Source organism: Setaria italica, chromosome III, assembly GCF_000263155.2.
Source record: "Setaria italica strain Yugu1 chromosome III, Setaria_italica_v2.0, whole genome shotgun sequence".
NCBI classification, from domain to species: Eukaryota; Viridiplantae; Streptophyta; class Magnoliopsida; order Poales; family Poaceae; genus Setaria; species Setaria italica.
The window spans coordinates 15,453,884-15,478,518 of NC_028452.1; the positions used below are offsets into that span (position 1 = coordinate 15,453,884).

At 42.5% G+C, this 24,635-nt stretch overlaps 2 protein-coding genes and 2 pseudogenes across 3 annotated transcripts; 2 read left to right on the plus strand and 2 right to left on the minus strand.

The window, feature by feature from the left end:
• The first annotated feature begins 4,387 nt into the window (after positions 1-4,387).
• LOC101755396 lies at positions 4,388-6,026 on the plus strand (annotated as a pseudogene).
• Positions 6,027-6,706: 680 nt separating this feature from the next.
• On the minus strand, positions 6,707-7,690 carry LOC101755804 (annotated as a pseudogene).
• Positions 7,691-9,637: 1,947 nt separating this feature from the next.
• LOC101767421 (B3 domain-containing protein Os05g0481400) lies at positions 9,638-14,222 on the plus strand. Its single transcript, XM_012844927.2, has 8 exons — positions 9,638-9,781; positions 10,853-11,052; positions 11,263-11,328; positions 11,424-11,522; positions 12,400-12,434; positions 12,521-12,698; positions 12,797-13,003; positions 13,640-14,222. The coding sequence occupies exons 1-8, from the start codon at positions 9,646-9,648 to the stop codon at positions 13,799-13,801; spliced, it is 1,083 nt and encodes a 360-aa protein (XP_012700381.2). The 5' UTR covers positions 9,638-9,645; the 3' UTR covers positions 13,802-14,222.
• A 90-nt stretch (positions 14,223-14,312) lies between these two features.
• LOC101766747 (probable LRR receptor-like serine/threonine-protein kinase At1g06840) lies at positions 14,313-22,033 on the minus strand. Of its 2 annotated transcripts, none has more exons than XM_004961668.2 (21): positions 21,742-22,033; positions 20,920-21,081; positions 20,695-20,842; positions 20,198-20,269; positions 19,880-19,951; positions 19,551-19,694; positions 19,395-19,466; positions 19,220-19,291; positions 19,024-19,098; positions 18,744-18,812; positions 18,445-18,513; positions 18,306-18,377; positions 17,899-17,985; positions 17,751-17,819; positions 16,801-17,297; positions 16,213-16,365; positions 15,857-16,140; positions 15,719-15,770; positions 15,351-15,601; positions 15,131-15,265; positions 14,313-14,946 (listed from the first exon to the last, which is right to left on the minus strand). In XM_004961668.2, exons 2-21 carry the CDS (start codon positions 21,014-21,016, stop codon positions 14,599-14,601), a joined length of 2,838 nt encoding a protein of 945 aa, XP_004961725.1. In that variant the 5' UTR covers positions 21,017-21,081; positions 21,742-22,033; the 3' UTR covers positions 14,313-14,598. The 2 variants fall into 2 exon arrangements, with proteins under 2 accessions (XP_004961725.1, XP_004961726.1); XM_004961669.4 differs by lacking the exon at positions 21,742-22,033 and adding an exon at positions 21,281-21,330 and having other exon boundaries at positions 14,468-14,946.
• Positions 22,034-24,635: the final 2,602 nt, after the last annotated feature.

A 24,635-nucleotide genomic window follows, 5' to 3' on the forward strand; every position in this document is an offset into this window, starting at 1 on the left:
CAAATAAAGGTTCGGCAAAGGAAAACATAATGCCAAATAAAATATAGTAAAACTAAAGAAAAAAGATCACCTCCCGTTAACACAAAATAGTAACCTCGGACTTAGTAAGACTTATTCCAAGACTTTTGCTGTTCAACTTTGATCTTCGATTCTCCACATTTCCAGCATTATAAATATGTCGGATATTTATTTGTATAATTGTATTAAGAGTTACATGAGCTTAATGTTATGTTAATGGTATATGGCAAAGTTAGTGGATAGAGGGTATACCTGGCCTCTCTGGAAATAGAGAGGGCCAATCTTGCAACAAACAACACAATAAAGAAATCATAAAGTGCCAGGCTCACAGGGGCTCCGGTCGAGTTGGCTGGTATGGCTCTGATCAGATGAAATTTCATGCCTTTGGTGTTGCCGTTGCTTTCTCCGCTTCTTGGACTCTGTCGGTCTGCCGAATCGCTTTCTCTTATATATGCGATACCACAACAAGTAGCTAGTAGTAGAGGGACAGTAGTGGACCATATAGCTCTCAATATACCTGATCCATAGAATAAAATGTCTTGTTTTTGCTAGAATGATGCATAGTACTCCCTCCGTAGATCATTTTGACTTTTTTACACACATGGATTTAGCTATGTATCTAAACATAAACCTGTGTGGATGCATAGCAAAAGGTATATATATAAAAAAATCAAAATGATCTATAATTTGGACGGAGGGAGTACATATATATCTAGCTACAAGATAAAGATAAATTTGGTTTGTTGAGAGTAATATTTCTCTCCTTATGTTGAAAAGATTATATCAGCATGCCAGCCATAGGAACTCCTTGTCCAAGGTCCTCCTTCACCCACTTGGTCCACTTCTCGGGCTCAGGAGCTTGTGCATCTGCTTCTGGTTTAGGCTCTGGATCTGACAGCTCGGACGGATCTAACTCTAGGTCTGAATCTGGGTCAGCATCCGATACGTCGACAACGTCGGGTGCTGGTGTTGGCCCAGGTGCTGGGGCTGGTGCTGGCTCCTGCTCCACGAGTACGGCATCCTCGTCAATCACATCCCCGGGTGCTGAAAGTAGTAGACCTCCTCTTCTCTAGGCTCTCTGGGGTGATACTGCACGATGCCGTGGCGCAGGGGACGGGTGCTCTTGCGGGCTATCCTCCAGGTGCGAGCCATCTAACAGAAAGAAGATGGAATTAATTTAGAATAAAATTTTGAATGAATAAGGATAGAAGCAAAATAAAGGATTAAGATAGAAGCATAGCAATAAGCATGAGGAAAAATCGAGGTTAAAAATATTTAAGCAGATTTAAAAGGAGTAAGTAGGAATGGCTACTAGATAATTATAATCCTTTAATTGCGACCATTTTCTAACAAGGCTAACGTCCTACAATCAACACGGCTCTGATATCACTTCTGTCACACTCGATTTTAAGAACAAAAATGAGTGCATTGAATACATGTGCGCCAGGATCAAGTTACGCACATGTACGACATAAGTGAATAACAAAGACAGTGTTAAATCGAATAAAGAGAGTAATTGACCATTATTACATGGCCGAAAGTCTCAATAAAGCACAAGCCCAAATTATTATGCAGCGGACTACGAAGATAGTGACAACACCATAGGAAGCTGACTGAAGAACCGTACGCCTAGAACTCCTCAAAGTCGTCAATGTACTCCACCAGATTATCTTGGTCTGAACAGCGGTTTTGCAAGCATGAGTACACTTATGGTTGGTACTCAACAAGTCGTGGGGAATAGTGTAGTGTAAGGCAAATCAAGGTATGACTAAGGCTTAATTAGCATCAGCTTTTAATTAGGTTGGTCAAATTTTTTTAGCAATTAACTAAGTGTAAGTTTATACCCACCGAACTTAAACAAGAGCATAAATAAAGTAAACAACATATGCATAAATGAAATAACAATGATTTAAATCCATCTTTTGATAATGTTATCATGTGAGGGTCCAGGCCGCTCTTAACCATGAGCACGGCTTATCGATCAGTTTTACACTCTGCAGAGGTCGCGCATCTTTACCCACAAGTTGCGTAAAAGTTCAAAAGAACTTTGGACCCAACCATGCGGTGTTTGCAAGGCACCATACCACACTTCCGAGGTGTGATTGCAAAGGGACGCTATGAGGCCTTTACAAAGATTCGCTAGTAAGTGGTAATCCGCTAAGGTTCCCGGATCAGTAGCAGAGCATAACAGTCCCCTAGTGAGTACCGTGTCTTAGCAAAGCCCACGTCCCAAGAGAGCGAGTGCTATACCCCATCTGTCGCCGCCCCTCTTGCCCTTTCGGTAAGATTACCACAGACTAGAGTTTCTAATTATTCAGCCAAGACCAGAGCCATTTAGTCTTGTGGTAGCACTGTTTTCCTAGGTGGTCGCTCCATGTTCCGATTAAACATTATGGTCTTATATTAATGAAAAGTATAACAGGAGTAAAGCAAGATTAAACATTGTTTCAATTAAACCACCATAACCCAAGTAAGCAATAAGCATGAGCTACCCAACATAAAAGTAAACCCAATTGGTCAAGGCAAAGGTAAATAAAATCTAAGCGAACCATAATTGGGACCCATCAAGATTAAAACTATTATGTGCATAGCAATGTTGTGTTGAACATGAATATAAAGGTGAATAGGACTTAAAGAAGTGATCAAGGACACGACTTGATTTCTTGGTCTTGCTCTTGCTGTTCGTACTCATTGAAGGCTTGATCTTCAAATCCCTCAAACTGTTGAACGTCTACACGCGTCACACGAGCACATACAAACAAACAAATGCATAACATAAGAAAAATAGTACACCAATCATAATAAAAATAGAAAACAATCTTGAAAAACTAATCTACGCATTAAAACGAACACGTGGATATAAAGAACGCAAAAAATGGAGTTAAGATGCAAAAGATATGATTAAAACAAGTTTAAGGGGCTTTTCTGCGAGAAAAACGAAACTTCCAGGGCTAAACTGCGAGAAACTGAGGACTTATACATAATTACGCATATAAACCGAAGGTTTAACGTGTAAAAATGCAACTCAGGATGGCGAGTTAGTTTTATAAAAGAGCAGGGTTTAAAACAAAGGAAAATAGGACAGGCTCGTAAATATTTTTGAACTAGCTTGGACTGTAGGTTGATTTGCGGAGAATACGAGGGCTTAAATGCAAAAGTGATGCTGCCAGTTGACTCTCGCGTAGGCCGTCGATTCGGGATCGAGCAACTGGCGATGAGTTGCGCTGACGCCAGCGGCGGTGGGAGGCGGCATTGCGGCGGCGCTCCGCCGGAGCTGCTCGAAAATGAGCTCCTGGCCGTGGTTTCACATGCGGATTGCACGGGAAGAACGAGGGGCACGCGACGAACTTGTTTGGGGCTTCGATGAGGGACGGGCCGCGGCCGAGACTCACTGTGAGGCCGAGCTTGCGGCGGCGGCACTGGAACTCGGAGGCAGCTAGGGTTTGGTGGTGCGGCGAAAAGGGCCGAGGGTGGCGGCCTTATATAGGGGCAGAGGCGGCGTCGGCTCGGCTCGAGCTCGACGCGGATGCGGGGACGCGGCGTGCGGAGGAAGGAAGGCGTGGTGCAAGAAAGGAAGGAGAAGAAGGAAGGTGTGGCGGGGAAAAAGAAAAGGCCAGGGGAAGAAGAAAGGAAGGTTGAAGGACGGATTGACCGGCGGGCCCCGAGCGGCAGTGAGAGGAAGTGGAGCTGCAGTGCTAGCTGGGCCGCGCGGCGAAATGGGCCGGAGCGAGTTGGCTGGCACGAGAGATTGAGCTGGGGAAAAGGAAACGGCTTGCTGCGCAGCTGGGCTAAGGAAAAAAAGAAAAGAAGATGCAGCCCGTAAGAGAAAAGTTAGAAAGGAAAAGGGATAGTTTGAAATAAAATCAAATTTTAAAATTTAAACTTCAATTCAAATCCAAGCACACAAAAGATATGTAGCAGCATGAATGCACAAAGAAATCCTATGATGGTTTAACTTAATTTTGGAAAATGCATTTAAATGCCTAAAAATTTAAATGCGACCCTACTTTGGATGAATTTTATTGAGTTTGAAAATTTCAAATTTTGGGTGTTATAATCAGGCATGTCGTAGTTAAATTGGCCTTCTTTGTAAACATGGTACTTTAACCCTCCCACTATTTGGTGAAATGCCTCTTAGGAAATGCTTCTGTGAATATTGCATTACATTAAGATCATTTATATTTAGAAATTTGGATCCAAGTACAGATCCAAACACACTATTTACATTACATTGCAATCAGCCAGGATACTAGCTATTTATACCTTTTCTAAGACTCCTTCCTCAATATCTTACGGCATTCATTATTTTTTGCTTTTTAAACTCTCACAAAAATTATAAATACCTATTACCGGCATCAGCAAATAACAAATGGAGCATCACATCTCCAACTATCCGGGTGCCAGCAGTGAAGACAATGAAATGCCTGAGATTCCATCAACTATTCATTTATGCCTCATGCCCTCATGTGGTGACCAGCAACTCTCAACAAACTTTTGAAAAATGATCATGTTGGCATCTGAAGTCGTTCTAAGTTCTATTATTTTTTCTTTTGTCCAAAACAGTCACCGAAGACAATGAAGCAACTCTATATGACATCATTCTCTGTCATATCTGGGATAATCATTTTTGGAGACTTGATAGCCCCAGTAGTAAGTGACATAATTCTTTAAAGCACCTCAATTATTATTGTTTGTACTCCCTTTTTTTTCAAGAACCTCTGATCACTATTATTAGTGATATAGCAAGTTATCAATCTTTCTTTGGGTGCAGCTTGAACTGAAATTAGAGCTCGGTGGTGCATCTTATGAAGATACTACATGGATTATGGACCTTGCACTTGCCTCTTCAATTGAGGTGCTTTGAAGAACATATATCTCGATAGTGAATTCTGTACCAGTGTTTAGAAAAGTGATTTGATACATTTTTGTTGGCTTCTGTTCAGTCAGGTAGACCCCATAGGCCATAGTGGCGTCCTTTTCAGGTGGCATGGTTGGTGTTATCTCAGCTCTAATGTTGGTTGAAGTGAGAAACGTCAGGCAACAAGAGAAGAAAAGATGCACTTATTGCCATGCGACGGGTACAGGCAATTTCATTTTGACCTATCTGACCCAAGAATGGCCTCAGCCATGCCTAATGCATGATTCATCGTCCAAAATGCAAACTTGGATATATCTGAAATGATATTTTGCCTGTGTACCTAATGCAGCAACACTAACTCTGTACTCACATGTCTGATCTTGCTTCTGTAATGCAGGATAGTTGCCATATGCTCACTGTTCTACTAGCGGGATGTTATTGAGAAAAAAGCCTTTTTCACTATCAGGGAATAATATGTGGTCAACGGATGGAAGGTGTCAGAATTGTTCAGGAGCTGGAAAGGTATATATGCTGTCTATCGCCACTGTGTTTCGCTATTATCAGTTTGATGTTGTATAGAATATTGAATTGGGATCAATGGAACGGTTATTATTCTTTAGGTATTTGTCTTTAGGTTAAATTGCAAGGTGATAGTGCAGATTAAACAAATTTTTGGTGCTTAAATTCAGTTTTACACAAAAAAATGTTCCTGGTTACAGAAGAGAACAGATGAGCACTTCATATCATCCGTACAAATAACATGAATGCCTCCATAAATTGTATTGATTCTTGGGTGTCCATGTTTGCCAGGTGATGTACCCGACATGCTTGTGCACAGGAATGCAGATGGCAAGCGAGCATGATTCACGTATAGATCCCTTTTCATTTTCAGTAGTGTTGAGCAATTGGACAGTGCCACCCAGACACTCCGCATACGTGTTACTCCGGAGCTTACATGCTGATTACGCCAATTCCATAATGTGACCATGCATGTAAGTTAGGAGTTATATACTACATCTGTACCAAAAGAAAGCAACTATTATTCATATCTTCGTGTTCCATCAGCTCCGTTGCATTTCTTCTTCAGGCTGATGCTGAGACAGATGAGGTCTATGCACAGATGACACTGCAACCACTAAGCGTCGTCTAAACCCAGTAATAACTCACTGGTGAAGACATTTCTATTTTGTTCGTCAAATAGCTCAGCGAGCTTACAGATCTCACGAGTCACGATCTTGTCAGCCAACTGTTAAGTTTTGTACCCTTACTTAAACAATCCGACCTGCTATCTATAACACAAGCAATACAAGTTCTATTACCGTTACATCGACATTTTTCTTATCAGTAAATTCCTAAGCTTTTGGACAATCCCTACACAATATCACCGCTGGATAGCTAAAACATGGCGCGGCAACGACGCGCCCCAGGTTTTCTAGTCTGAATGAAATCGAGGAGCATCATTAGTTGGCCTTCAGAATGGGTTGAATTCACTTTAGACGGGCTAGGTTGGGCCTCTATTCAGTGGAACTTTAGCTGCTCCTCTATGTACTCAACGGCCCATATGAATTCTCCTCCCGAGTCGTCCGCTTATACATCAAACAAGACCAACAGATGAGGCACAACCTCAAACTCGAAATTGCAAACAAATCCAAATTATGCCATCCTCTTTTCTATCAGCATTATTCAGTAGTAACACCAAATGGATACGTAACTGCCGCCCACCAACCCTTAACAGCATCCAACGCACGCGCATCCGGCCCCGACCGAGCCCCCACGAGAGCGAACACGCCCAAGAACTGAACCAACGGTTCAACTCGATCAGCTCAGGCCTTACGGCCTGCCCGCCGCCGCCGGGGGCGGCGGGTGGTAGAGGTGGCCGGAGCGCGGGAGCCCCGCCGTGGCGTTGAAGTACGCGAGCGTCTCGGCCCACCGCGCGGCGTCCTTGAGCATGTGCACGGCGATGGTGTCCGGGACGAAGCCGTGCAAGAAGCAGCTGTCCGGCGAGGCGCCCTTGTAGTTGTACATCCTCGGCGCGGCGTCATACCGGTTTTGGCCCTGCCGGCGAGGTTGAGCCACCGCCCCGTCCACATGTCCTCGGGCCCATCCTGCTCGCGCCGGGCGAGGTCCGAGCCGGACACCCACCGCACCAGGTCCCACGACAGCGCTACCCCATCCCGGACATGAAGGGCGGGAACGGGTAGAAGTTCTCGCGGTCGCACGGCATCTGCAGCCCGAAGTAGGCGTCCTCGCGGGACGCGCCGCGCAGCGACGCCGCCAGCGCCGGCAGACGCAAGTACGTGTCGTCGTCGGCCTTCATCACGTAGTCGTACGGCGGCGTTATCGAATGCGCAGGCCACAGTGGAGAAGAAGGTGTAGGTCTTGCCGTTGTCCATGTTCTCGGCGCAGTCGAGCACGATGATGTCGCCGTAGCGCATGATCTCCAGCGTCACGAACACCGCGTCGTCCGGGGACGTCACGTTGCAGAAGACGAACCGGACGTCCACGCGGCCGGAGAGGGACGGGTGCTCCCGGACCTGGAGCGAGTACTTTTTTTTGTTTTTCAGCCCTTTTTCGAAAGGCTTAGGTTCCTGACGGAACCAATTCCAAAAATGAACCTTTAGCTTGGAGCCATCGACGCTGGCGCCAAGCTACAACGTCTCGGCTTTGGAATTGGTTCCTCCAGGAACGTATTTGTGAGAATCTTTCGGAAAAAAGGCTAAAAAACAAGGTGCCATGGATCTTGGCGCCAAGCTTGGCGCCGTAGATCTTGGCGCCGAGCTATCTACCCCGTACCTCTTCGCACGTCGCCGTCATCTGTTGATATTTAACCCACCATGAGTTTGAGAGGGGTGTTAGATGTATATGTACTGTTGATATTTACCTTTTCTATTAGGGGGTTCCGTGTATATTTTCCCCTCCTGTACGTGTATATATATGGGCCTAGCGCCCCTGTTATGAATACAAGTGTTATTTACAATGCACAAACTATCTGGTTGTCCATCTAAGCAGAGTGTCACCTCACTATCAGAGCAAGCAAGGGTCATAGCTGTACCAGCACCAAAAAAGACTGGCATTAGATAACAAGGGAGCAATAGGTTGAAAATGCATTACAACGTACACAACATAGTCTAATGATCAAAATGTTAGCGGTCAAATTCTGTCAATTAACTCCGTTCCCTCCATTCTATTCATTATCATCATCATCAGTCTGACCACTGCATCCATAAACACAAAAGTGACAATTATGTTCAAGTTTATTAAACTGTAAATATGCCCTAATAGAAGTGCATATCCTCAACCCCGACCATTAAAGAACGATCTATTTGTAAATAACCTCTTGAGTGACTTCAATAAATTTAATTTAGTTAAAAAATAGTTACAAACTCACTCTGAAGTTAGGCCTGGTTTGGTTCGTTTGCTTATTTTTAAGCACCCGTCACATCGAATATTTAGATACTAATTAGGAGTATTAAACGTAGACTATTTACAAAATCCATTACATAAGCGGAGGCTAAACGACGAGACGAATCTATTAAGCCTAATTAGTCCATGATTTGACAATGTGTTGCTACAGTAAACATTTGCTAATGATGAATTAATTAGGCTTAATAGGTTCGTCTCGCAGTTTAGTCTCCACTTATGTAATGGATTTTGTAAATAGCCTACGTTTAATACTCCTAATTAGTATCTAAACATTTGATGTGACACTTGCTAAAAATAAGCAAAGGGAACCAAACGCCCCCTTACAAATGAATCCCATATGCTGAAGAATCTAAAAAGAAAAAGAATAAATTGTATAAGAATGTATCAAAATACAACACAGTGCATAGAAAGGAAATAAAAAATAATATATTTACGGTCCTTCCATCTTGCATTCGTACATCAGGAAAAGGATCAATTTTGTTATGTACATTCCAAAATCTTCTGACAACATTAAATCAAACACAGCAACCTCCGTGACTTGTTGAACCTCATCAATCTTCCAAAAAAACACAGCAACTCTCGCTACATGTAGTGATGGTTTCTCTCTCTTCACCTTTGTTTATTTAAAAATGCTGATGTGGCTATGCTGTAGATAGCTTGTGGGGACATGTTGCGGGTGCCCTAAATACCAAATAGAGCTGGAGCCGTAGAGAACGAGGAGACTAGTACTTTATATACCCGTGTTTTTTTGAACAAAGTATATGCCTATGGTTGCCCTGGCCTTACTAAGAACATTCTTTACACAACACGTGATCTTTATAGTAGAAGGGGAAAAACGTGTTTGTAGCAAGAGTCAACGGCTACCTGGCAGGGTCCACGTGCCCGCGCCCTGGGCCTTGTGCGTCAGCCACGCAGGACCCAACACGTTGGACGGCCACGTGTCCGTTGGTGGCGGCGCCCTACGACTCATATGATTCTCCACGAGGAATCTCTCTCGGCTCATTCGAATTCGAAACGGTAATACTAGGAGTAAGACATCTGACGCACCAATTAAATATCAGACGCTACATGGCTGCATCTCATCCATGAGATGTCCACTGCCTACTGCTCCTTCCAGGGAAATAATATCCCACGTCATTATCCGCTCGAGTGCTTTTCCCGTGGCCATCCATTCATCTCTCACACTTCTATCCTGCACCACTCATTCATCTCTCTCTAACAGATGAGGCTCTAGGACCTCCATTGTGTGGCGATGATACCCTTGCTAGGCCCCATGGTCCTCGAGGAGTAGAGCAGCATGACCGGGTCATGAGGGGGGTCGAGCAGAATGGCAGAGATCTCCCTCGATGGTGGCGGCAGTAGAGCTAGGATCGAAGGGGAGGTTGGTGGACTCGATGAGCACTATGTGGAGTCCGTCGGTGCCGCGTGTGAGTTCGATTCCTTCGACGAGGTCCACCCCAGTGCCGAACTCCACTATGGAAGGTGAGCTTCTCTCCTCCATGGTGGGAGTAGTAGATAAAAGCTCATCCATGATTGGGGTCTGCAAGCTTCTCACCTCTACATGGTCTCCTCATTTTCTCGTGGCGGAGCCCCTCATGGCACCTCAGCGGATGGCATCATCAGCGATGCTGTAGTAGCTGTTTTATGTTATTACGTTAATTGTTTCTCTGTGTTGCAATAATCTGTATTTTTCTGGATGTTGCAGTATGTGATTTTCTAGATGTTGCAATAGATGATTCCAATGTTGCATCAATTGAGTTTTGATGTTGGGATTACTTTTTTTCAACGGTGTAGTATGTGATTGCGGATGTTGCATTAGCTTCTTTTTATTGTTGTGGCAAGTGAATTCGGATGTTGAAAGTCAACTTTTTTTTTACTGTTGCATCAGTTTTAGCTCGAAATTTCAATTTTGTGTCAGATATTTTCAGATACTACCATGCTATTTGGTTGATGTTCTACAAGTTATACTGGGTATTGCAATCTAAAAATAAAATGGAATGCTCACAGCACATAATTTTTCCGTGATGTTACAATAGTAAAATCGAGATGTTTCTTTAAGATGTTTTTGATGTTGCATGGTTTGGTATGAGATGTTTCATCCCTTTCTATTTTCTAGTGTTTACTTTTTCTTCACCTCTCGCTCATGCAATGTTCAAGTTCACCCATTGACTCGTGGGCTTAAATGTTGCATGTAACGTACCACCGGCACTGCCTTTCCCCTGAACTAGAGTTACTCTTGCCTACTCTCCAAGTCCTCATGCCTATCGGTGACATGCGATGTTCAAGTCCACCTAATAATTCGTTCGTGGGTTTAAATGTTGCATGTAATATGGAATGCATGTTGCGGCTGTAATTTTTCGTCCGTAAATTTAAATGTTGCATGTAATATGGAATGCATGTTGCGTCTGTAATTTTTCCGTTGCTTAACCGTTGGACGCTAGCGTCCGGATCGTAGGATTCGCCACGAGGAATCTCTCTCGGCTCGTTCGAATTCGAAATTTCAATGCCCACGGCCACAAGGCAACTGGCCTCACCCTGCATTTCTCTCTCTAGAAAAGAACTCGAAAAGCCCCATCCCCATTCGCTTTCTCGCTCCCCTGCCTCGCCTACAGAGAGAGAGACCGAGACCAGAGGGGACTGGGAGAGTGGCGGCCGGCGGGGACATGGCGACGAAGGCGAGCAGCGCCGCCTCCGGCGCGGCCTACGAGGAGCAGCGCAGGAAGCGGGTCCTCGAGAACCTCAAGCACCTCGAGGTGAGCACGCTCGTCTCCCTTCCTTCTCGAGACGGATTACGGATCAATCCACGGATCCACTCTTTTCTTCTCTTTATTCATCTTTATTTAAAAACCTACCTTTTCTTCCTTTGGACCATTCATTTCTTCTCTTCTTCCCCACCGATTTCTGCGGGTTCCTTGGTCGATCTGCTTGTGTTTCTAACCGTCGCGCCTGATTCCTCTGCGCAGGATTTGGGCATATCGGAGATGTCGAAGAGCCTGCTCCAGGCGGCGAGGCTGCAGAAACAGAGCAAGGTGCTGCCCACACGTACACCGCTTGTCGCTCGCGCGCGCGTGTTTCGGAATAGTGTGGCGACGCTGGGTTGACTCGTTGTGATTCTGTTTTGCAGGGCGGCGTGCGCGTGAGCCCCAAGGCGAGGAAGAAGTTCGACGCCACCGAGGTGCGGCGTTCCTCGAGGGCGAAGGCCACGGTTTCCTACAAAGATGATGTGAGTTCTTCGTTGGCCTGTTGTATGCCGTACTGATCAAAGTATGCAGTTTTCGTGAAAACGGTAACTGTCAGTGTTCCCTGTTTGAAGATCCCTATTGAATTTTATTCCTGCGATTCTTGAATATGCCATATACTTGATTTTAATTGTGTGGCTCAGAAACCTCATGGTTTGAGTGCGACCTTTTCTGGTTGCATCCGGGCCCTGTTTGGATGGAAATTCCTTTTTGTAGTTCGAACAAATTACCATGGTCAAACTACGTCTCTCAGTAAAGTATTTTAGATTTAACTTGTAGATTTATCTATTTGCATAAATATCTGTAGAAAAGACGAATAGTCAAACAAGTGAAAAAAATTCAATGGTATCATATATTTAAGAACCGAGGTAGTAACAGATTTTGTAGTTTTGAAAACCATGGCAGTAGTCTATCTGAAACTTCTGTAGTCGTCATAAACCGTAGTAGTTATCTGTTCTAACTTCAATCTGTGGTTTTCAGCCACTGTATCACCCACACAGGGTTGTAGTCTTGGAGGTTTAGAAACTTTACATCAGACCTTTTTTTCTAAACCATGATTTTGCATGTCTCTGGTTTCTAAAACTAAAGTTTCTTGATAAAACGGTTTCTCAAAACTATGAAATCCAAACAGGCCAGAGCCATGTTTTATGGGGTATCTAGTTTGAGGAACTAATCCTTCCAAGAATGTGTTAGTCCACTATGGATTATTCTATATTTTGGTGGGATGAAATTATGATCTCATGTTCTTGTTGGTAATGGACTGATCTATGATTCCATAAGGCTGTGATGTTGTATGTAATTAGTTCAAGCTGTGTAGTGTGACTATTGTTGATACTGACATGTTCTTTTTTGTTCCACCAGTATGGCGAACTAGATACTTTTCTTCGTCGCAAAAGGTAATGCCTTTGTTTACCTTGTCTATGTAAATTAGATGGTACTGTGCCTGGACCCAACTAATCGGCTACTTTATTTTGTTGAACAGGCGCAGTGGTGGTAAGAACTCTGAGCAGGGAAGAGAATACACTGGAAGAGTTTCTTCTTATGAACAGCAACAGCGTGCTTTCAGAAGAGCTGAGAAACTTCAAGATGGTCTGGACCCTAATAACCCATCATTTGTTAAGACCATGGTTCGATCACATGTGTCCAGCTGCTTTTGGCTTGTAAGCTCTAAGATGTTGTGCATTAGAATTTCTTTGACTAGTTTTGGCACAAAATATAGTATCAACTACTAATCAAGGATATATTATGTGCACCTTAGGGTCTTCCTACAAGCTTCTGCAAACAGAATCTGCCTCCCACAGAGTTTAGGATGGTGTTGGAGGATGAAGATGGTGTTGAATTTGATGCTGTCTATATTGGGAAACGAACAGGTCTAAGTGGTGGATGGAGGGGCTTTGCAATGCACCACAACTTGGAGGATGGAGATTCCTTGGTCTTCGAATTGGCTGAGCATGACAGATTTAAGGTATATCGTGCTTTAAATTTAGTTCAACATTGCACACTAATCTGGACCAGATAGACTGCCTTATTATGGCAGTTTAACCTTGCAAACGTTTTTAACCTTCTCCTAATTACACATTTGCCATAAGAATGGAAACAGAATCCAAAGGTTCTGACATGAATAGTCTGGAAGAAAACATGTTTGCAGAAGCGCCCCCTAATGTATCAAGCAATCATGGCAAGGAATTAGCTTAGCTATATTCTTGCGCTGTTGTGCCTGTTAGATTGGCAGGGGCGGATCCAGGGCCCGGGCTGCCCGGGCTGCAGCCCGGGGCGAGATCATGGAGTCCCTTTAACCTATGTGCTGTTTAGCCTAACAAAATGAGGCTTAGGAGACAAAATTAGACTATTTTAGGTGTGATTCAACAGCTCAGCCCGGGGCGCAGCCCCGTTCTGGATCCGCCCCTGTAGATTGGTATTTATGAATGACTATGAGGCTCTATAAATATCCCTTCTTTTTTGTGGTTGCTCTATGAATATCCTTCAACAACTCTACAAAAAAAAAATTGCAGGTCTAACCATTTGTTCTATTCTATATTTAGTTGCATTTTATTGGGTCTTCTTGATTGAACTTCACATGCAATTCTTTTATCTATTGCAGATTTATATAATAAAAGCTATAGATGATGATGATGTAGAAGAGGATGAGTCTGATGACAAGAATGCCAGTGGGGGTACTAAGGAAGAGCCTGCTGAGGAAGATTCACCTGCTGCCGAGCCTCCAAAAGGTGCCAAAAGAAGAAAACTCCGTGGACGGCGGTAGTTTGCCTGTTAGTTTGCATCAGCTTGAAATATTAGGCACTCCTGGTGAACGAATGTTGTCATGCTAGCAAAGCGTCTCCTGTCAGGTCATCTATTTTGCCCAGTTTTTGTTGACCTGTTCTTTCAGAAATTGTGGGCAACCGATTACCCATATATCGCTGCAACAAGTACACCTATCAACGTAGGTAGCCCTTGATTCCATGTAAATAGGTAGTTTGGCACTCAGAGCACTTGTATTCTCAGAATCCCCTATGTGCGCTACTAAGCTAGTGTCACGTAGTGTGATGTTGGTTTAAACAATGCTTCTGTGCATATGAATAAGAGTCATTAGCAAAGGGAATAATCGCTAATGACATCGTGTATGCAGCGAAACATTGTTACTTCTGAACGCCCAAGACAACATGTCAATATTCTCAGCTCTATTCATTTACAGAACCATATCTGAAAGCTAAAAAGGCTAAGCTAGTGTGTCACGTAGTGTGATGTTGGTTTAAACAATACTTCTGTGCATATGAATAAGAGTCATTAGCAAAGGGAATAATTGCTAATGACATCGTATATGCAGCGAAACATTGTTACTTCTGAACGCCCAAGACAACATGTCAATATTCTCAGCTCTATTCATTTACAGAACCATATCTGAAAGCTAAAAAGGCTACGTCAATAACGTTCCTGACATCCCGTGTGTGTCATACAAAGGACCTGGGAGTGCTAAGCCTATAATGTTAGGCCCTCCGTTTTGGAGTACAAAACAAATTTGTTGCATATTCACAAAATTACACCATGAAAACACCATGACTACCGAGGAGTCACCCTTCCAGAAATCATGCCGCTGCTCGCATCAAGACTCCCAGAGACCTGCGACGAGATGAAGAGGGTCCCAGACGCTGAAGCCGACAATGACTTACTAACATCGGTCGAGTCTGTCTCCGAGGTTTCCAGCAGAACCAGGTCCTCTTTAGGCATCATCCTCAAGATGAGCTCAAGTTCTCTCACAATCTCCCACATGGAAGGCCTGTCATCAGTTTCATCCTGGCAGCACTTGGTTGCTAGAGATAGGAACCTGCTGACACATTCTGGAGGGCACAAGCCCATCCGGCCGTCGATTATTCCAGAAATATTGCCTGATTGGCAAGCAGAGTTTACCTACAACGGCAAAATGAAGGTCTTAATTACATATGTGCTTGGTTTTTTTACTAAAGGAAGCACAAGACAAGATTCCTGGTAATACTATAGGTTATGGATTTTCAATGGAAGGCTGTCATTTTTTGTTGCAAGAATTGGACTGCCATTTAAAGATGGTGTGAATCCAGAGTTGAAGATTGTGTACCTCTCTCACTATGTTTTTACCATGCTCAATTGGCTTCATCCCGGTCAACATTTCAAGAAAAACAACGCCAAGGCTATAGACATCGCTCTTGTCCGTCAATTTGTGAGTTAGGAAATATTCCGGATCAAGATAGCCCTGCCAAAATGGTAATGGTATACTACCATAAAAGAAAGCATGGCAATTTTGACATTGTCAATGTGACTGACAGTATGAGACTTACTGGGGTGCCCTTAACAACAGTGGAGACATGAGCTGGTAATGTCCCTTCGACATCTGGCACTGGAGCAAGCCTTGAGAGACCAAAATCAGCTACCTTTGCGACGAATTTCGAGTCCAACAGAATGTTGCTGGCCTTCACATCACGGTGGAATATAGGTGGATCTGCTTCAGTATGTAGATACAGAATTCCCTTTGAGGCACCCAATGCAATTTTCAGCCTCAAACCGAAACTTAAAGGTCTTTTGGACTTGGCTGTGGTTGGCAAATGGTGTAAAACCAGAAGAGGTGGTTAGTGCAGATTAAGAATACTGATTAGCATAGAAAAGAGAAAATGTTCAAAATTTGACAGTGAACTCGCCAATTACTCACCAGAAAGGTGATCACGTAAAGTACCATTTGACATGAATTCATAAACCAGCATCTACAAAACACGATTTGAATGAGCAGTTCAGCAATACTGACAAAATATATTTTGCTACATATATAATTACAATAAAAAAGTTTCACCTGCTCATCTTCTTCATCACAATAGCCAACCAATGAAACCAAATTGCGATGATGCAATCTTGACAATAACTCTATTTCTGTGCAGAACTCCTTTGAGCCTTGAAGAGAATCTTCATGTGCTCGTTTGATTGCTACAATTGCTCCATCAGCTAGAAAACCTTTGTAGACTTTTCCATAACCTCCTTGGCCAACTTGGGCCGATATATCAAAATTATTTGTGGCTATAGCCATTTCTTCAAATGCGAAGCATCTAACGCCATCAATTTTGACAGAAAACCTCGACACTGCAAATAGCATGATATTATATATCTTCAGGTGCTCTCTCTTGAACATACAACGAAATATAAATTACTTACTTGAACGCTTCGAGACTGTTCTATGTCTTGAACGCCTTCTCAGCATGAGGGTGGTAGCTACCACGGAAAGTGCAATAGCGCCAGCTATTGAGCCTGCCAATATACTGCCCAGTGCAGCCTTGCTTAAACCTGTTGAAGCTGCATTTGGAAATTCTGCAAAATTGCGACAAATAAAAGATTCTAAGCACTAATATATGGTTAATTGGGCTCAGCGAGCCGACAAAAATTCAATGAAGCACAAGTCGAGGACAAAGTTAATTTCTAGTCAATCTATGTTCCCAAAAAAGAAACACCATAACTTATTGTCTCAATTTTCTATATCGAAAACAGCATGCACATAGCAAGTGGACAAACTTTATTTTGAGGAAGTAATATATGCTATTTTGTTGCATGCAATCATTACATTATATGCTGCTAAGCAAGCTAACACAAATGCTACAAAAAGTTATAATAAGCCAAAATAGTTCACGAAATAATATATAGAAATTCACTGAAGTCCTTTTTTTTCTCGCAGGAAAACTAAAAATAAGCTGATAGCAGAACATAGTTTTGAATAATAAAAATAATATATTCAAAGTGGACGCATACCATCTGCATAGGAACCCAGTGTGAAGTTGAGAAGCTCATATGGACCAAATACATCTGAAAGAGTAATTTCCCAGCCAGCAAGTACATGTCTGAGTCGCACAATCTCAGATATATTGAATAAACTTGAATTACTTGGAAATAACTTCATATGCATATTTAGCCTTGGACCAACTTCCCATATGTAGTGCTCAATGTTTAGCTGATAGAGAAACAGTTGCAGCAAAGAGGTTAAGTTGATACCAAAGGCTTCTTCATGGGGATGAAAGTCTGTAATTCCTGGACTTTTCAGACGAAGTCCAACTCCAAGTGGCACCGCACAAAAGCAAGGAATAGGCGATGACGGATTGTACTCGTAATTTTTATCTGTAGGGCAAGGTTGACAACTAAAGGTAGAGCCTTGTTCCTTTTTCGATGTTTGCTGGTTTACTGACATGGGTTTGCACAGGTTGGTTACCAGAGCTCCATTAGTATTCCTACACACAGGGTTTCCATAAAGCCTGCCGAAAACAAAAATAGTGGTGATCATTATCTATTGCATGAGAAGTTAGTCATAAAGGTAATTGAAACATTTCCTTTGCCCCTGAGAAAAGTGCAATCTTGAGTTCTAGTTCTGATTTTCACACTTGCATGATGATTCAAGTGTAGGATGTGAAGGAAACTGCTCTCAAACAACAGTCTCAGACTGTTGCACCCATAGAAACACTGGGTGTCAAAGGAAAAGAGATCTGTACAGCTCTTGACAGGTGATACAACATTAACCACCAAATGCAAAATTTAACAATTAATATTGGATACATTATCGAGAAAAAGTCTACCAAATTTGTATAATCTCAGTTAAGTATGCACTCAGACCATGGGCATGTGAGGAATTATTCCAAATTTAAAATGCATAGCATATATATATATATATATATATATATATATATATATATATATATATGGGAACATACATGACAGTGACATTTGGGGGAGGGTCAAATGTTGCCGGAATTGTGTTGAGAGAATTGTTTTGGAAGTCTCTGCATTATTAAACAAATGTTAATCGCATATATTGTTAGATTTGAAAACAAATACTGCTGCAAAAAAGAAGGTTCATACAGAACAAGGCTTCTATTCCCAGCAAGATTGATGTCATTCCAGATTATCGAGGGAACAGAACCATTTAGATTATTATCTTCAAGTGATCTGCAAAATAAAAATCTCATGTGATCTTTGAAGAACAAAACATTAGAGATTACAAAATAGCCTGAGAACTTTTACATATTTGCTTTTATTTTCAAATCCATCTTTTTTGGGAAGTAACTAATACAAACTGAGATTGTATTGATCTCGATAAAATCAGTACAAATTTGAATCCAATTAAGTGATTATAACCATGTCAGTAAATAAGATGTACGTCAAATCAAGAAAATTTGAATTTAAAATAAACTGTACCACAAACGACAAAATCAAATCCATATTCAGTGCGAAGCTGTTTGGAGCACTATTTAGCAAGCTACACTTACAATATCTGAAGATCGGGAAGCCCTGAGAAGTTCTTTGGGATAGTTCCATCGAGCATGTTGTGAGACAAATCACTGCCATATAACTAGAAATTAGATCAATGATTAACGAAAATAGAGAAGCATTATCATAACTACATACATTGTAGTGATGTTTGAAGCAAGCTTATTAGTCGGTATAGATCCTGTCAGCTGGTTCCAGCTAATATCCCTGAAAAATAACGTGAGAGTTATTAAGATAGTATATGCAGTTATCCTGAACTGCATGAACTGAAAAATTGGGTGCCTACTGTAAAGGATAAAATTGCTCTAATCTTAAATTTCTATTTTAAACTGTCCCAAAGAGCCACGTTCATAGTAACAATCATTAGTCATAATGCTAAACTACATTAATTGGAGAAGTAATACTGAGATGCCCATAAGCTAGTCCAGTGTCCTCACAGATAGCCAAGTTGAGGTATGCTACTCAGATCAGGAATAGCTCCTTGCAAGCTGCAGTTCCTAAGACTCCTGGTAAAACAAGAAATATTATCCTCAGCCTTTATTGATTTTGTATAAGCTTAGGCATTATATAATCTGGATTTTGCACAACGGATGCTTGTAATTACCTTCTGAGTAAAGACTAAAGCTAAGTTATCATTACAGGTTTCATCTTCAGACTTCAAATAATAAGGGAGAAAGGCAGGAAAATCACAAGAATAACAGAAAAGGACATTCTTACAGCTTTAGTAGTGTGGATATGTTGCTATATGTAGTAGGGATGGAGCTTCCACTGAAGTTATTATTATCAGCCTGACTAGAAACCAAAATATATGAAGTCAGAAACAGGTACATGTTTCCTTGATCGGAAGTAATTTTCCTCTGACCACTAAAGTGAGGTGAATATAAATCCGTCACAAGAAAATTAAGTTACACACAATATTTTTAAAGCAGGCGCCTTTGCAAATTCTGGAGGAAGAGGTCCAGATAGATTGTTGTTGTCAACAAGCCTGCAATGTTTTTGTTACAGTAAAAGAACGGAGATTAATTTAATATTTCATTCTATAATTTGCATAAGAAGAAAAATTGGAAAAGAATTAGAGTTCTACATACAGGTGAAGAAGTAGAGGCAATCTGGACAGTTCGGATGGGATGCTCCCGCTTAATGAATTATTGTTCATATGACTAAAATGCACCGGATGATTGAGGTTAGAAATAAGTTCAAATGGAATGGAAAAGCAGAGACACAATGGAAATAACAATTCTTACAGATGTTTCACACTTCTTAGATTGGCGAATGATTTAGGTATGGGGCCAAATAATTGGTTTTGGTCAACCTGTAATCTGTTTAAGTTTTGAAGGTTGCCGATCTCATCTGGCAAAATACCGGAGAGCTGATTGCCATTCAAAAGTCTGCAAAAGGTATTACAAATAACAAAATTAACTTTTTTTAATACATGTACATTCAGATACTGCTGTAATGTTTACAGATAAGAAATGGTACTGTTCTAACTAATGTTCTTTTATGTGCATAGATTGTTACTACATGCTGAACAACTCAATGAAAGGCAAGAAAAATAATAGCAAAAAGAACTTACATAAGTTTAAGTGTAGTAACATTGCCTATCTCCTTCGGGATGCTACCAGTTAAGTTGTTCCACATAAAATCCCTTCAGGGACAACAGTAGTTAGTTGAATAGCATGAGAATTAACAATAAAATTTCTCTAAAAAGAAAAGAAGGAATCAAGAATAAGCAATCAAACTTGTGACAGAAAACTCAATAGCGAGGCATTATGAACTTAGGCTCTTATTGAAAAGATAGTAAGTGACACTAGCGCAGCTTAAAATTTACGAAATGCAGGAGAACTCGAGAAGACGAACGAGTTTGAACTTCAGACTTCAGAGTAATACTTACAATGTTTTCAGCCGAGATAAAAGACTGACCTCTGGTGCCAAACTTCCTGAGAGATTCCTGTTAAACAACTGTCTGCATGAAGTAAAAACAATGCTTCAGGAATAACTTGATCCTTACAGTAATGATTTAATGAGCTACTAGATTAACCATATCCAATATTGTGATGATATAAAAATATAAACAAATTTTAAAAAATGACAAGTCAAACAAACAAACAAAAAAACCTTCGAAAAGATACCTGAGCAATGGCTAGGAGTTGTAAACTTAGGCCGGCAGGAATAACTAAACTGAGGTTTCATGTTAGCATTTCAACCATAATAGTGTGAACTACTCATAAAGCCAGCATTTAACTGTAAAAGGTACTTTCGAGACAAAGAATGTATACTGATTTTTCTTCGACTGAGAGTTCACTACAGAATATCATAAGCAGAGACTACCAGGAAGAAGAATGAAAGTTCAAAAACTATGAATAGATAAGACAGAGGTACTGATCATACAATTCTGTTACATGAAGATATGTATCATCATTCACTTTGTGGCAGAAGACCCCAGTCCAATTTGATCTGCACGGATCTCCCCTATTCCAATTCTTAAGGTTATTCATAGGATCAACTAATCTTCCCTTGATAGCCCTGAGCGCATTGACTGCATTACAGGAAGAAATCATTCGTTTGCAGCAAGTTCAAATTCGCACAAACTAACATATGGCAGCGAGAAATTACCCTCTGAAGTGTCAGTGCTCTGCCCCAATGCAACATCCAAGCAGGGGAGCAGCACAACCAGGATAACCGCAGAGAATACACCTCCAAACTTGGCCATCCCTCCGAGAAAATCACCAACAACTTGTCATATCATCCAACATCACAATTTCCAAACTCCAATTCCTATCCAAGAAAAAGGCCACTGCCCAATTAAATCCATTGTAAGAGTAATCTAATGACTAGCACCACCATCATTCTCCATGATGTGGATTTGCACGATCGGGGAAAATATTATGTATCCTTGCATGAATTTTTAAATGGAAGGTGAAATAAAGATCAGACGTGCAGATATGATACTAGTCGCAGGCAGTAGTGCACCTACCAAGTCCTAACAACCTGCCTGCACCAACTGTCCTCTGCTCAAATAAATAAATGGGGAGCAAGTATGGCTCGGATATATCAAACCCTTTTCCGAGCGAGCATATGTTGCTCAGCTTCACTGACAATTAATTCAACTACACTGATGAGAACACCTTCCTACTTTTGAGATCACGACATGCCAACTAAACTAGCAGATGCAACAGTACAGATACTTGCGCTTGATGTATAAGTACTGATGGAGGCACAAAATTTTCCGGGTCGATTCTAAAAGAGAACTAGGGAGAAAAGAATCTTTTTTAGTACAGATTTTTGAAGAAATGGACGCTGAGCCAACAACAAGATTCCCAGAACATAATAATCGCTTGAGAAAAAAAAAACAAGAAGAAGAAAAAGATTCGCAAAACATCCGTAAACGACACCAGCAGACAGTAATCAAATGAGCAGATTTTAGCAAGAACTCACCTCGAAGTTTAGCCAGAAAGGCTCTTCTTTGATTCTTTCCAGGAAGCCAATAAGTAGGAAAATGGAAGGCGGTTGAGGTTCAGGGCGAAGCGGAGGAGTCTGGGAGTGCGTGAGAACGCGGCGTTGCTCCTCCGGCCGGCTTCCGTCTCGATCCTATCCGCTTTGCTTACTTCAGCGCCCGCCCACGCGAGCGGAGCGAGTCCCGCTGCTACGAGCTTCTCACGGGGTTGGGTGACCTGCGCCGGCGCTGCCACTGCTTGACTGCTTGAGTCCGCTGCTGAAGTCTGATGCCCCCCGCCGTCGCGACGCGCGTTTTATAGGGTGGTAGATCGCGGAGAAGTGGTGGGGGTTTCCTCGTTGGAAACCTTTTTGGGTATCACCAGCGTGGATTTTCTTTTTTTCCACTACAACATGTAGAGTTGTAGACTAGTTTTGGTGTTAAATCTAATTTTAATACATAAGAAAGCAATTTAGAAATGCTAAAATAACGTACAATTTAGGATGGATGGAGTATCTAAGTTTGGATTACAGTGGGCAGTGGCAACAAAAGAGTGTATTGATGAATAGGAATAATATACTCCTGAATGAACCTCTTTAGCGAAAATAGATAGAATTTTGCGGAAAACAACACAATTCGTCCATCAGGTAGGATAGCCCCCACACGATTACAATAACGGTTATGCTCACCGAACACTGTGGAACGCAGCTGGACGATGCAATAAACTGTTCATGGGACCAGAATGTTTGCATATTTGTCCTGCCTGCTGTTGCTCTCCGATTGAACAATTTTACCAAGTTGCTTCCAGGTCTCCGCTCGGTTCGTCGTTCTCACGGCTACCCCGCGCCGGCATGGCGTCGGCGCTGATCTGCCTTGGAAGCACAGGCAGGGAGACATCAGGGGCATGCACGCCACGCCAGGAATTCAGGCGCCTCCGAGAACTTTTGTCGCCGTCTGACGGCTACCTGCGGTTTGCTGTCGAGCAGGTGTGTCGGCACTCTCGGCAGAGATGGGAATGCACGCGGGAGGCATCGCAAGTCAAGCGCGACCACAACTTGGTAGCTAGTGGAGGTGGAGCATACCGATCACCACGGACACTAGTAAATTCACAGCACTAGCGACTAAGGCAAGCGATGCTCAAGGGACACTTAGCTTCTTCTTCTTCTTCTTTTCACCTTTTTGCTTTTCAGCCGTGTTTCAAATTGTGACATGCGTAGGATTAACCGGACTAAAATTTCAACACCAAAGTCAAAAATTAAATGCCGAATTGATGCTCAACCAGGCCCCAGCAGCATGCGTGACTAAGCTTGGAATTAACGACGGCGAGCACCACCAAAACCTGAAAGCTGGAAAACCCCGCCCGTTTCCGCGCTCCTTTTAGTTTTTCCGCTTGTCCCTTCGCTATTGGCTTGATAGTTACGTCTTGGCTGGCCGCTAAGATAGCAAGCATCTAATCAATATCCAAATGACAGAGCTGATCGATCACTGCCGTAAGCGTCAATGCAGGCACAGAAGAAGGCATGCCTACACTACAAGTAGCTTTAGTTTAATCTAACAGGATATTTTATGCCGGTGCTTAGTGAATCTAATCCGTCCACCATCGATGTCGACACTGTCAAAAGCAAGAAGCAAGTGGGGGTTAACAATCTTGATGCGGTGTTTGACGACGACGACGGTGGTGGCAAATGAAAAAGCTTGCGCGCTGGTAGCTGGTAGCAGCTAGGGTTCCAGGAGCGGCACTGTTATGACGATGCCCTGACGTGGCTGTGACTGTACAGTGCGCTACCGCATGGACGGAGGCACGGGCGCAGTACAGAGAAAAAGAAAGTATACAGAGAAAAAGAACGTGTGAAAAGGGTTTGATGGTGAGCAGGAGCCTCACAGTCCTGCTCAGACACGATAGGGTCCTACTGTTGTGTGGTGAATCCTCGGTCACATGTACAGATCCGAGTCCGATGGTCGTCTGGGCGCCCTCTTCTGGATGGTCTTGGGCTCTTGGCCTAGCGTAACCTCTTTCAGCTGCGTCGTTGTCGCCTCTGCTAGGATTCAGCAGCAAAGAAACAAGCTCAAAGACTTGGGCGTGGAACGGAAAGCACCAGGAGACTTGGTTCCTCGTTTCTTGAAGCAGGGCTGTGCCACACCTGCAAGCTAATCAGTGGAGGAGGGTTATCAAACGGTGGTCGCTACGATCCTTGCCCGTAGATGTGGCACATCAATCATGTGAGTCACACGCTATGCCATCGCCTTCGATTGGAACGTACAACCAACCATTTCCTTAGCTACGAAGAACTAAACATAACTCTCCGGCTCTCCGCTGCTCCCTCTGATCATAAATACGTCTGTTTTGGACAAGGTATGGCAAAAAACTTTCACTACTAGTGGCTTTCAAAAATGTTGTGTCTTTAAAAAACGTTTTTCACAGCCTCATAGATAAGTACAGTAAGATTTATACGTAATATTCTATGGAAATTTGTGGTGCCATGTCCATACGAAGTAATTTTATCTCACGGAGTGTTATACAAAAAAGGAATCTGGATTCTGTGACACTGCAATCGTTTTTTTAGCGGATAGCAGCGCACGAGGCTAAATAGTAAGTAGACTATAGGGGTGTTTGGATCCCCAGGCTAAATTTTAGCCCCTGTCACATCGAATGTTTGGACACTAATTAGGAGTATTAAACATAGACTAATTACAAAACCAATTTCACAACCCCTAGGCTAAATCGCGAGACGAATCTATTAAGCCTAATTAGTCCATGATTTGACAATATGGTGCTACTGTATTTAATGTGAATCGAAGGATCATTGGTGACACCTGGTACATTTTTTAGGCCATACTGACAGAGGGCATAATGAGACTCTTCATATTGCGCAGCGTTTTCAAGGAAGCGAAATGT

Excerpts from the sequence above, each read along its gene's own strand:
- LOC101767421 (XM_012844927.2), top strand. The coding sequence starts at position 9,646 with ATGGTGGCGGCAGTAGAGCTAGGATCGAAGGGGAGGTTGGTGGACTCG. Across the intron at positions 9,782-10,852 it reads GCCGAACTCCACTATGGAAG|AAAAGAACTCGAAAAGCCCC; the intron begins GTGAGCTTCTCT and ends TTCTCTCTCTAG. Across the intron at positions 11,053-11,262 it reads AGAACCTCAAGCACCTCGAG|GATTTGGGCATATCGGAGAT; the intron begins GTGAGCACGCTC and ends TCCTCTGCGCAG.
- LOC101766747 (XM_004961668.2), bottom strand. The coding sequence starts at position 21,016 with ATGGCCAAGTTTGGAGGTGTATTCTCTGCGGTTATCCTGGTTGTGCTG. Across the intron at positions 20,843-20,919 it reads GAGCACTGACACTTCAGAGG|TCAATGCGCTCAGGGCTATC; the intron begins GTAATTTCTCGC and ends CCTGTAATGCAG. Across the intron at positions 17,986-18,305 it reads CTTCCCGATCTTCAGATATT|ATCACTTGAAGATAATAATC; the intron begins GTAAGTGTAGCT and ends TTTATTTTGCAG.